The 13,813-nt window shown below is 37.8% G+C and overlaps 1 protein-coding gene across 2 annotated transcripts in view; it reads right to left on the bottom strand.

Annotated features, from left to right (window-relative positions):
• Positions 1–35: 35 nt before the first annotated feature.
• NT5DC1 (5'-nucleotidase domain containing 1) overlaps positions 36–13,813 on the bottom strand; it is a 139,451-nt gene continuing 125,673 nt past the window's right edge. For both annotated transcript variants that reach the window (XM_027632638.1, XM_027632643.1), the window contains one exon: positions 36–1,921. In XM_027632638.1, the coding sequence (XP_027488439.1) occupies positions 1,803–1,921 (119 nt within the window). In that variant the 3' untranslated portion in view covers positions 36–1,802. The remainder of the gene's footprint in view (positions 1,922–13,813) is intronic.

Raw genomic sequence — 13,813 nt, 5'->3', positions numbered from 1 at the left:
CTGCTCAGCTATAAAGTAAATTCAGAGGACATGTATTTTTTCAGAAATAAATTCTCTTTATTTTAAAATTCAGACACATGTGCTTTATACCAAAACAGACACCAAAAGAGACTTGGTATTCATCTCTGGTTTTAAGCAAAACTGTGGCTTTCAGGGCTGTCTAACCAGACACAGTGATTTTAATGAATGTTTACAACTTTGTCTCTCTGCTGATGCTCAAGATAGTTTTGCAGGCACTTCAGCAACCTTTCTGTCAATGGTCTCTCATAAGAGAAGCCAAGAAATTTCAGAGATTTCCAGGGGTTAAAACAAAAAAAAATGAGAAATAAGGAAAAAGCAAAGATGGTGTCTTTAGAGTGTCATGTTAAATATGGACAGATCTCTACCAATTTTCTGCCATGTGCATTTCTTCTCCTTGGCTCTTCACACCACCTCCATTTCCAATGGCTCTCCTGTTGCCACAGTACCAACTGCCCTCCTCATTCCTCCATTGCCAATCTCTGTTTTGTAATAAGATGTGTAATTTTCACAGATCTTTAAAGAGAAGAGTCTTCAGTAAGAGGAACTTTATTTTTTGGGCAACCACTTCAGTTATTTTTCCCAAGTCTTCCAGCAGCCACAGACTATGGTGGCACATGGTGTAATGCTTATAGTAGCTGTCTGTTATCTTTTTGTTTCTCTGCTACTCTGATGTCCTTCTGGCAGTAAGCACAAATGGCTGGTGACAGCCTTTGTCAAAGATGCGTATACGTAATTCTTCTGATGAGCTTTGTGTTCAGTCTGTCCTTAGAATCTGCCACCTGTCCATTAAAAAAAATATTGTTTCTCCACTGAGACACCGGGACCCAAGGACTTACTTAGACGATTTTCACTCCAATTTTCTTTAAAAACTCAATGAGTTTTCTTTAAAAAAAAAAAAAAGGAAAAAAATCCCCAACCTAGAAAAGTCACTTCTAAATTCAGAACCACAAAAGTGTGAGGGTACACAATATCAGTTTGCACCATAACCTAGTTAGAAATTATTTGCAGAGGATTACTTGATTCAGGTTAGAATTTCGATGATGTTGTAATCAGAGATCTGAGATTTTAATCTGGGTATCTCTCTGCTTAATACAAATCATATCCCTATCATGAGTCAGATTTGCTGCCAAAGACATTGATGCTAATTAAAAAATTTCAAAATAAAGTCAAGTATTACTAACTGTTAGCATCTTAAGTCAAATATTTTCAGCCCAAAGTTTGTGAGGAGGAGAATGGCACTTTCATTTTCATTCCTCATCCACCTTGTTTTAAAGAAAGTTTTAATCAATTTTGTTCCAATTTGCTTTATGTTTCCCTTTCAATAAATCAATGCTTAATGCTAATTTGGAAATGTTGCATATTACTTACAAGATAACTCTTCATGAAATATGGCTAGGGTCTGGTTTGTGTCTTTCCTGGGGTTTATGGTAGCAACAGCATCACCTTACATAGGGATAGTACCTAAAATGTCCTCAAAAATGTAGAATGTAACTTGGCATGAGCTAGTACTACTACATTTCTCTTGAAGGCTGTGGGCAGTGCATGAAAAAAGCCAATAGTGCTTTACTAAAGGTAGTGGTGGTTCAAAGATTTAAAGAGAAGAATGCATTGCTTATCTGTTCCAGCTGAACTAGAGAAAAAAGTGAAACACAAGTCTACGCAGGAATCTGCTTTAATCCATCACTCTATTTTATGAAGCATCACACAGCATTTTCACCAATTAGCATTTGATAGCAGTTTAAGTAAGGGCCACAGGGTTATTTAAGGAAAAAGCCAACAACCTATTTCATAGTCACTGACTCCTCATTTGGCAGCAGGGCTCTTGGAGGGCTTGGATAGTACCCGGCAGTTGCAGAGCTATTTGAGGAAAATCGTGTAAATCTATAATCCAGCGGTAAATCTGCAAGACAGAAACATACCACATCTGATTAGCAGCACAGACTGTGTCACATAAAAAAAAAGCCTGTGGTGAATAGCAGTACTTCTTAAAACCTTGAGCTGTTTGCTCACCAGCATTAGAATTCAATCAGAGTGCATGATTACACATTTATTTGATGTCTTCAGCTGTCCAAGGGATTGACTTTCAGAGTTTCAACTGCAGTAAAGCATATTTGGTTCCTTGATTGCTGAAATAATGCTAATCAAATAAACTAATTTAATGTAATGCTTAAATACTAATCAAAAGTCTTCATTGAGCCTAGATAGAATTTCCCCCCATGTACACCTTCAAGTCCATTCTTCAATTTGTCACCTTTCTCTTCTATCTCAGCAATCTACTCATAAGAGGGTTATGTTTAAAACAAAGAATCAGTTCCTTTTTTTTGTTTTTCATAGCTATTAAAGCAAGATTCTCAAAAGGCACCCACTCTTAGACCTTCTCACAATGCAGTGTTAACAACATAATTTTGTATCAAGCCCTCTTAGAAATCTGCACTTGTAACTTGGTGTACTCATCACTTCCAGTCTGTAAAGAATGCTGAATGCATTAAAATAGTTCTGAACAGTAGAAGCTTTCTTTTCTGTAGCTTTTTAAAAAAAGTCTTTGCTGCCAGCAGTGATCCGCCCACCCTCACAGCCAGAAAACAGATACTTCCCGTTCTCACCTCTCAAAGTTCAAGAAACCAAATTAAAAAAACACATAACTAAAACTTCATTCAAGAAACAATTACCTTCACAATAAATGAAAAAAAAAATACATAAAATCCAACAAAAAAGGGTTAGCTCCTTTCCAGGTTGTCTGCTCAGAACCAAAGCAAAACACAAAAACTATTACTCAGCTCATCTGTACAGTAAGTTACTAATTACAACTTTTTTTTTTTAAATTTGGAGTGACTTTGGAGAGATGATATCCTGTCACTATATGTTACGAGTTTTTTTTTTCCACTCAGCAAGTTTCATGAAACAGAAAAACATAATTTTAGCAGTTTTGGCACAAACAACAGGAAATCCAGTTCTGTCTCACAAGTGATTCCCAGGCAGGCACCAGTACAGCATACAGGTACAGAGTTTTAAAACCATATTAAACATAAGTATAGCAAGCAAATGAGTATTTAGATCAAGCTGAAAAGTCAGAGATAACCTGGAATAAAGTAGGAATAGGAGGTAACTTGATTGGAAGAGAATTATGCTTTATCAAGTGGGTTATTTTAGCTCAAAGAAGTGCATTTTCTCATTTTGTCCAAGTCAGGGAAATCTCTGGAGTTCGTTCTCAGCATGGAAGAACAGGCAGATGTTTTTTTATCATGCAGAGGGCCCAATGGATTTACAGGCTGCTGAGTCTATTTATGACAGCTCTGTTTAAAACAAAGGTTTCAAAAATAACAAATAATAACAAAAAAGAAAGCAAATATTTCTGAATATCTTTATAAGCTATAAAAATCAAATGCCATACAGCTACTTTTATACAAAAGCTTTTACTAGCTTTTTAATCTAGCAGTCTGGAGTCTCCCAAGAGTAGTTCAATCAAAGAGCAACACAAATGGGGCAGACTTGCTGCAGAGTTGATTATTGCTGAAGAAAAGAACCAGTTGAATCAAAACGGTAATTTTATTGATATTTCCTGCTAAACTAACTTTACACAATCAGCTTAAACACCAAAACCATTCTATATGCAATGCACAAGACTTCAAGAGAGAATAATCACATATTTACATATTCACCCCCCAGTTCTATTAATTTAAATATTGCTTTTGTCTCAGCAAGCTGACTTTGAAAGATGACCAGAAGATATCCATATTTGAAAATGTTGCCCAAGGCATCACTAAAAGTTGCATGAAGCATGAGACACATACTATTCTTCACCTATGAAGCAGATTTTATGTATCACAGAGGAAAAAGCTTCCTGTATTTCAAATTTGTTTTCATCAGTGATTTTATGTCCTGCATCTGTTGTGTCTACTTTGCCTAGAATATGTAACCTTTTATATATTAGTGTTTTATTTCAGTTTGATATATTTATGAGAAAGCTCTGGCCTGATCCAGAAAGGCATACTTGGAATCTTAGTGGCTATAAATAAATACACAGCAAGAAAGAGGGGCAAGTATACAGGGAAATAAAGATAGATTCTTTTAATTGCAAAATTTAAAATAAGTTCTTTGAAAACTCTTCAATTTAAAATAAATCACAGCTGCCCTAGATCGAAGAAGTATTATGTGAATTGTACACCAAAGTTCAATACAGCTTCTTCTTATGTAAAAGGCAATGGTATCACTAGGTCCAGCAATACTGGCTCATCAACAAAGAACAACAATAGAGGTCTGGAGTCTGTCTCCTGCACATACAGATGAGAAATAAGCAGCTTTAGGGGAAGCCATACGAGGAGTGGCTGATGTCACTTGGTCTGTTCAGCCTGGAGAAGACTGAGGGGAGACCTCACTGCAGTCTACAACTTCCTTGTGAGGGTAAGTGGAGGGCCAGGCATCAATCTCTTCACTCTTGTGACCAGAGATAGGAATGGCATGAAGGTGTGTCAGGAGAACTTTAGATTGGATATTAGAAATAGATACTTCACCCAGAGGGTGGTTGAGCACTGTAGCAGGGCCTCAGGGAAGTGATCACTGCATCAAACTTGACAGAGTTCAAGAATTGTTTGGACAATGCTCTCAGGCACATTTTCTGACTCTTGGAGCTGTCCTGTGCATGGCCAGGAGCTGGACTCGATGATCATAACGGGTCCCTTCCAACTCAGGATATTCTATAATTCTACGAGCTCCATTTTGCTAAAATGAAATGCTTGCACAGACCATGGCTTGATGCAAAAGCATGCAAAAAATAAGACACAGTATTTGATAATAAAGCCAGTCTCAGGAAAAGAATAGTTTCTTATTTCCAAGTTGTTGTTTTCCTAGTGTTTTTGCCAGTAAATTCTTCAGGTTTTGCTGCTATGTGTGCTCACAGCTGCTGCTGTTGTGGCAGACCTTTGCATCTTGGCATCCATTTCTCATCTAACCCTGATGAAAAGTCATAAATTAGGCAGGGGGCAGACAACTAGTCCTCTCTGAGATATAATTTGACAGTGAGGCTCTAATCAGTCCTAACCTACACTGATAACGAATTCAGCATTCATCCAATATTGCCATTATCATAGAAAAAAAACAAAACCAAACAAACTTGAACAAACTAAGCAGCTTGAGGCTGGAAGAATGAACTATCTGGCTGTACTCAATTGTTTCAGAATCACAGTCTTAGAGTTTTTCTATCATTCTTAGGTAATTCCACACAAATTAATTTTTTTCCAAGACAAATAGGATATTCAATTTTAGAGTCAAAGACTCCTAGAAGTCAGACATGGAGGGTCTCAAGGTCCCTTTCTAGATCTGCCAGAAATGCCAGTTATTAGATGCATAACCCTGCATTTCTTTGCTCCCATTCCTTTCTTTGGTCCCATATCAGCCTGAGTGCGAGTGATGAAAACTGGTTTCCTTTACAGTGATCATTCAGTGTTACTAGCATTTCCCAGTGGCTTGGGCAACTCTCCCAGGTTATATGCCTTAGCCTCAGCTCAGAAGCAGAACTCCTGCCCTGCCCTACCTCCTTTATAGGACTCCAGCAGCCCTGGTGTAAACAAAATAACAGTGATGATATTTAAACAGTAACCACTGTCACTTACTGTGTTCCAGTTATCCAGAACCAGGTATTAAGTCACATTAATTACAACATTATGTTCTGATGCTTATGTATACCCGTATCCAAGCATATACTTAGGTGTTATGGATGGATTTATATCATAGTTACAAAGCTGTCAATGCCTCAGTATCTGTGTGCTGTGCAATTAGTGTAAGCCAACAAAATGAAAGCCACAAGCTTTTATCAGAGGAAGACTTGGAGTTCCACCCACAAGGAAGGAAAAGAAACCACACGAAGAAGGAAAAATGTAATATTCTCGATGAGTGATCAGGAAAATATTTGAGAAACTGAATGGAAGACAATTATAATCTAATCCAGACACAGGCCTGGTCAATAAACTTAATACTCTTGGCTAATCTGTGTGGAGTTTTTTTTTTTTTTTTGTTTTGTTTGGGATTCATTTGGTTTTTTTTGAACAAACCAATACACTAAACAAATAAAATCTTAACTAAGTGCTTTAGATGGAAGGCATTTTTTTTCAATTAAAAGCACAGTCCAAGACTGAAATGGATTTCTCCCAAAATACACAGCAGAAATGTCAGGAATCATTTTTCAGTATTGACCAACAAAAGCAAAGCCAACATTTTTATATCGTGACACCACAGCAGCATCTCCATGACGAGTGAGAAGCTCTACAGAAAGCTGAACTCCCCTCCCCTCTCTGAGGTCTGTTCCCTGCCAGTCAGCAGGGCTGAAGCCAGATGCTGCAAAAGCCGCCTAATAAACAGCAGAGTTGTGTTCTTAAGTGAATCCAAATATATCCTCCTGATTATCAACAAGAAAAAGACCCAGGGAGGAAAATGAAAACCTTGCTAGTGATACCCAAGTTTGAAAAAATTCTTTCAACTGCTTAATTGTGTCAAATCTCAAAAACCAGAGTCCAAGCTCTGTCTTACATCCATCTCATCATCCAGATGGTGTAAACTGTAGGGGCAGAACATCAGCCAGTATAAATTCTTTTGCTTTTACAGGATTTTCTGTGATTTACACTGACTTAGAAACTTTATCATAAGTCTTTTACTGCATTTCAAAGTTGCTGTTGAAAGCAATTATTAATTTCTTAATGATAACAACTTCTAATAACATTTTTTTAACAGTGGGGTAGGAACAACTTCTGCAGGGGAATCCATCAGTTTGGATGTGCCATCGAGTCATCTGACTTGCCAGTCTGCAGGTAAATTTTAAAAGGCATTATTTTTTCTTAAATACTAAATGTTTTTATCTCCTGAGCCGTTCTATTTTATAACAGGCAAAGTAGTGCTTTCACTAAAAGCTCAGGATGTGAGGGAGCATACTAATGGCAAAAAGAAAAAAAAAAACAAGGTTACAAGTAGATTTATCTGATAGCAGTTATTTTTAGAAAAATTTCTAAGGCTGATTTTCCTAAACAGGAGGTCAGATGTTTGCTGTACTAAAACAAAGTTCCTGAAAGAGTGAAGTCAGCACAAGGAAAGCTTTCCTTCTGTCAATAACATGAAAGTAATTGCTGCTGTCTGCATATTCTATGACTCAAAAGTTGGAGAGGAGGAGGGTATCCGTGCGGTGTCGTATGGGAAAGGGGGGACTCTTCAGTATAGGAACTCTCTATATATACACTCTATGGGAGAAAGATTCTGAGTTTAGATATAGTTGGTAATATGAGCCACTGCAGTTTATTCCTGAATATGCACGAATAAAGATTAAAACTAGACTAAGTCAAAGGGCAGGTTTGCTGCTTTAATTGCACTTAAATAAGAGTTTTTGCCAACACAGGTGTATTGGTCAGAGATCATGCCTGTGGCACTGCCAGCAGACATATGTGGCATGAGCTTGGCCTGAACAAGAGCTTCACTGCCACTGGGGTTTTATCACTGGTTACTCTTCTGTGGTATCTAACAAAAAAGACGGAGACATTGGAGAAAACCCAAGTGGCAAACTGCAGGCAGATGTGCAGCAGCAGCACCTTCACCACCAGAGTTTTGCAGAGGGATGGGTGCCGGGGGGGATGGAATGACCATCCCATCGTGGCTGTTGTGATTGCTCATGGTGTGCAGTTTCACTACCATTATCTCGGGAATAACAATTCACATTACTTTGGGTCTACCCTATGTCCAAGAGATTGCTGACCCCTTCTTGAACAAAACAGCTGTGCACAAGGCGTGCACTGAACTCACAGCTGAGCCTGATAAGAGTCTGAAGTGAAGGAAAGCCTTAGAAATACCTTTGCTGTTTTGGCTTAAATGAGAAAACTCATTATTTGTATGGCAGAAAAATTTATCTCATTTTTGTTTTAGTTTAAATGGTGACTTTTAGAGATCTTTTAAGGAAATAGCCCTTTGTGGTTCTTTGCTTGATCTGGAACTGATCACAAGAAAATATCAGACTATGATATTTTTAAATATTTAGATGAAGTCTTAATCTAAAAAAATCCTAAGGGAATGCAAAGATCCTACTAGGAAGTGCTACTCTTTCAGGGATCTGTTAATTCATTTCTATGTGAATGACTCCGTCTGGATCTTAGGGCAGTAGAAAGGGCTTTTGAGGTAAATCGAAGAACTTAGCCTGGAAACAAGCAATGGTTTGAGCTGACAGGCATTTCTGACTGGTAAGAAAAGAAATAAGTTGCATTTTGAGACTGTGAAGGAGCTATATTAAGACAAATGCAGAGATGATACATCCCCTTACTTTCATTTTAAGGTAAACTCACCAAGATCAACCTTCCTCTCCAAATTTGGGTTAACCTCATCATGTTCTTATAAAACAAATGTTTTCTTTCCCTTTCCATGATTTTTCCTCTGGATGGGTGACAAACATTGTTTACCTTAAAGCAAAAATCCACACACAGACACACATGAAGACAAGGCCTACGTTTTTTTTTTTTGTATGTGTATTACCGTCTTAATCCAGAGGGCGCATATTAGGCGGCAATCCAGAGTACATAAATGCTTTTTCTTACACATGAGAGGTTGCAGATTATGTAAAATCTCAACCTGGTCGAAGTATCATTTCCAATACTTTCTGACTTACCTATTTTCATTGTTTTCACACTGAAAAATTATCAAACTTTGTATTACAACCAGGTTTTTTAAAGCAGCAATCTAAACCCATCCCATAAGCCTGCAATCCAGTCAAAACCCAATTATAGCTTTAATTACAGCCTGCAAATGAAATTATGCTGCCTGAGTTGAAGGATAGCTTTAAAGCAGAAATGACTGAATGGTTCTCCCTTTCTTAATGAGTTGCTCATGAGTTCTCCCTTTAATCTTTTAGAGGTGGCTGTACTTTGACATCTCACAGAGCTGGATAATGATGGCAGGAACATTTCTCTCAGCTATTGGCAAGGAAGTAATCTTTTGGGTTCTGCATGATTTGACATGGCCTTCAGGGGCACAAGTCAATACACCTTTCTGGAAGAAGGAAAGGCTGAGTAAATTGTAATACACTGAATGTCCTTTCTACACAGAAAATTACTATCAAGTAGTCAAATCCTGTAGTAAAGTTGGGGTCTCAAACCCTTAGGGCAATAGCTGGGTCCTGAAGACTTATTAGAAGATAATTCTGATTTATTGAACAATAATTTGTTATGGTTAAAATGTAGTTTGTTGTTGTATTTTGCAGCTGAAAAAATAAATGCATTATATTTGCTGGTTGTGTTGGGCATGTGTTTCTTTCTCTTCAAAGAAGAACATTGAATCTAGTTTCCTGGAACAGATGAATCTGATTTACATTATCTGACGCCTCTCAACTGACATATAAAGCAAGATGCTGTTTATATACGCAGAACATGTATCTTCTCCCTAGTCAGTTATCTTTATCTGTTTTTTTTTTCCTTGTATGAAACCTCCGAACCAGAAAATCCCAGAAATGTTGCTGGGGTTTTTTGTGTATATACACCAATTTTTCACCAGACATAAAACTATATTTTTTAAATAAAAAGTTTAATTATAAAAATGACCTCTTCGGCCTTGTAGTAGCAACTATTATTTACAGCAGCTAAGACCCAAGGCAGTTTAAATTCCCAAAGCATTTTGATAAACTTAATCTTTAGATGTTATTGTACAGATACATTCTTACACTGGTAAGTAAAAGCACGGTTGTAAGAAAAGGCATTAAACATAAAAGGTTGCTGCTAGTTAGCAATGTATAATATATTAGTTCTATATGTTTAAAGAAATTATTGTATTATTTGAATAAGAGTACATCGTTATCAATCTGGTTACAGGACAGAGCAATTTAATTTTAATAGGAGCTGGATTTGACCTTGAATGATGTAATGTCAATGAAAAAACATAGAACTTATGTGTTAAAATATGGGGGATTTTTTGGTTTTACTTCAGCAACAATTATGAATAATGCTGTTCAGGATATAGAAATGAGTATATGGCTACATGCTTAGTGAAGTTCATGATTTCTGTGGTAATAGTTGATTCCTTAAGGGCATCCACCTTTAAAATACATTTAGAATATGGTGTGTAAAGTTTGCAATTCATAGTTGATCTGTGATGGGCAGACCCATGTATTTGCAACCCACACACTGCCAGTTCTGGAGCCCCAGTCACATCTGCCTTGGGCTTTCCGTTGTGCAGATAATTTGCAACTCTAAGCAGAAACATGAACTTCTTTGTCATGGTTCACTGGCAATTTTATCATTATTTTTATACAGCAAGCAGGATGATGACTCAAACTCCTGCAGAAAGTGGCAGGGTGCAGATCTGTAGGCATCTTTAAAGAGACAGATTTGATAAATTATAATGGAGATTTTTCTCTTGTTCTATCTAACTGAAATAACAATAATGCATGAAGAAAAACTTTTGCAGCCATATGGGCAAACCCTGATAAGATTTCATATGGCATGCAAGATTTAAAAAAATGTATTATCCTCATGCATGACACAAGCTTGATTATCAAACCTCCAAAGTGTGAAATGAACTCTGCCTCCATAAAATATTTTACATTTTATTTGCACTAATTCTTATCTGAAATGAAACTCTCTTGAGCCGCAATATCACTCAATCTCGTATTCTTGCTTGCGGTAATTTTTAATCCTATAACAAACCTCATCATTCAGTGGTTATGAGACAAGTTCAGGAGATTAGGTTAACAATCATGAAATTAAAAAAAAATAAATTTATTGTGTTCTTCTTATTAGGATTTAGAGCCCACTTCCTTTAGCTTTTCTTTGCAATGAAGAACAAAAAAACCTTCCAAAATTCCCTCTAAGCTCTAAAACTCCTCCTGCAATTTTTTGAAGTGGGACTTTTGCAAAACTACCAATGGTAATGAGATCAAAAGGAAAAGCATTACCTTGAAATATGCATATCATTTTTGGTATTAAAGAACTGTTAATCAAATAACCACCTGAAATGGTACTTTTGAAATTACTGAAATTATTGTTGGGTTATTATTATGAGTATCTGGAAATTTGATCAAATGGTCAAAGAGTAGTGGACACCTTCCTTGAAGTTAAAGTTCAGATTATTCAATAGGATAAAAAAGAACAATCCACCTCTACTTGGCTCATGCCTAACTTTCTGAAGTGGAGAAGGACGTCTTAGAAACTGCGGTTTATGCAAAATGCTGTTTTCAGAGAGACCCTTACACCTTTTAATTTTCCTATGGGAACTCTAATGTAACATTCCCACAGTAATGGATCCTGGTATGGAAAATCTGTCTTATGATATCACTGTGCTTGAAAATGGTCAAAATCTGTAAGGGAGCTGTAAATGAGGAGAGATTCAATAGCAGAAAAGTGGAGAAACAGATGGATTTGTGAATGAGACATGTAGAATAGGAGTAGGGGCATTGGTTTCTACTATTTTATTAACCATGTACTGTCAATATAGCCTGTATCTGATTTGGACCCTAAACTGAGAAATACATGCAGAAGATCTCCTTTGGGCAATTTTAGCAATAAGCAAAATATACTTTCTCATGCACAAGGAAAATGCCAATTTCTTTCTCTCCAGGGACTCTCAAGGGAGTTTAGATGACAAACTGTGATGCAGTAATATGTAATCCCACTAATACCTTCCTTGAGAAGGTGAGAATAAGTTCAGCATTTCTGATACATCTTTGAATGCAAACCCCTTTTTAGTCAGATACTGAATTTCCAATTTGTGTACATGCTTCGTTATTTTATGCTTTGAATGGACAAGAACTCCAGCAGCAGCATTCCTTATAATACTCTTTTCTACAATGCCCTTTGGTAACATCGAGATTGTACACTTTAGTTACATGCATAAATTCTTCAGGTGAAATTATCAGAAGCCACCTGCACCAAACTTACAACATGCTGCTGAAAAAACAGGATGGTCAAAGTTTCTTTTATCCCAATTTCTCAATTCAGATCTATAGCTTATTTTTATTTTTTTGCATATTTCCTCTCTTTAAAAAAGAGGGAAACAGGCGTGAAGGACTTTATTACCCAAAATTAATTTCTGATAACTCTCTGAATTCTCATATGAATTTTGATGAAAACTGAGTTATTTTTGTAAAACATTGCTAGTATTCAATAATGTTGAATACTTTTTGGAATAATCTTTTTCAATGAAAAATGTGCCTTGAGAAGTAAACCAGGTTATTCTTTATGAACAAGATACGTTGCACTCAAACAACAAGAACCAATTTTGAAGTTACCACTGCAGCAATTGTCTGCATTTCACCAAATATTTTTGCAGATCGCAAGATGTTGGGATACTTACTTGTATGTGGCTCTTACACTTGCTCACACAGATGTACAAAAGCCAGGTCAGACATTGCTGATAGAGAAGCTCTTGTCAAACCCCAGCTCATAGGAGGCTGCAGTACATCTCCAGTGAGATGGCAGTTTGTTTGGCGGGGTCAGGTTGAGGCAGGTGCTGCCAAGGCTGAGCCAGCTGGTGGCCTGGAGCTGAGCTTGCTGTCAGTGCTGGGAACTGGGCTCATATGGTCAGCATGCCAGTGGCTGGGAGGTGGGCTCATATGGCCAGCAGGCAGATAACTAGGAGCTGGACTTGCATGGCCAGCATGTGGGTGACTGGGAGCTGGACTTGCATGGCCAGCATGTCAGCAGCCTGGCTGCATGTTTGGGCTGAGGGGATCTTAAGGAAAGGCCTGCGTTTTTGCAGCTTCGCAGTGGAAAGTCCTCTGCTGACAATTAAAGTAGATGAATAGGAAAGAGAAAGCTGGAGCACATCAAACTCACATAACCTGTTTCAATCTCTTCTAACTAGCTATTCCCAAATAGCTGCAGCTAAGCTATGAACTTACAACTGCAGCCAAAAACTTCAGGGCTTGGCAAAGCAGGGTCTTTCACAGCTTGCTGTGACAGGAGTCAGACAAGATATTCAAGAGGAGTCAGAAATTCCTCATCATCCATAATAACAAACATCTGCTCTTCCACACAAACAAACAAGAAATACCTCTCTCCGTAAAGAAAGCAGCAATGTTCTTGTACCTGCAGCTTTGAGTCTGCTTTCGAGCACACAGCTGCAAGTTAAAAATGTTATTTCTCCCGTGTCCTTTAGCACTGGGGTTTAGCTTTCACAGACATCAGCCCCTGCCCCAGCAGCAGTTCGGCGCAGAGACAGACAACACACAGTGTCCCTCCTAATGAAGGAACAAGCTTTGCAAGAGCTCCGCTGCCGATGACAGGAAGCTATCCTACTCACTAACTACCCAGATATGCCCTTCTGGTTCTCACCCCTTCATCTGTAGCTGGAAAGTTGGTGGTACATTTGTGGTTGAGAGCCCTTGTTAGTCCTGCAAACTGAGCTGTGTTTACAGGGAGCTGGTTGGGAGGCAGAGTTTCAGAGTGCGACTGACCGATGTGTTTTATCTTGGCCAACACTTCCAAAGCAAGCCACAGGATGGTCGTGGAAAAGTCTTAGATGGGAGTTTTACAGAAGTTATCCCTCTGTTGGCAATTTCCTTCGGTATATTTTGGCTTTGTACCTTTAGGTTGAAATACAGACTGCAAAATGGCAAATTATCAGAAGCATAAATAAATTGTGACTCTGTATGGTTGCTCTGTTTTGAGATATCCTTACAATGTAAGTGCATGTGTAAAATATAGTTGCAAACAACAGGTCTATCATGTGTCCTGTTGTAGAAATAACTGCTGGGCAAGTCTGAAATGCTCTCTTGCAACAAACCTTTTACTCCTTGGTCTTATGCATGAAGTAGGCAACAGATGCTGAACAGAGGGGT

This window comes from Corapipo altera, unplaced genomic scaffold (genome assembly GCF_003945725.1).
Source record: "Corapipo altera isolate COAL_440 unplaced genomic scaffold, ASM394572v1 2b, whole genome shotgun sequence".
In the NCBI taxonomy this organism is placed as follows: Eukaryota; Metazoa; Chordata; class Aves; order Passeriformes; family Pipridae; genus Corapipo; species Corapipo altera.
The sequence above is the reverse complement of the archived record's forward strand: the minus strand, read 5'-3'. Positions and strand labels throughout refer to the sequence as shown.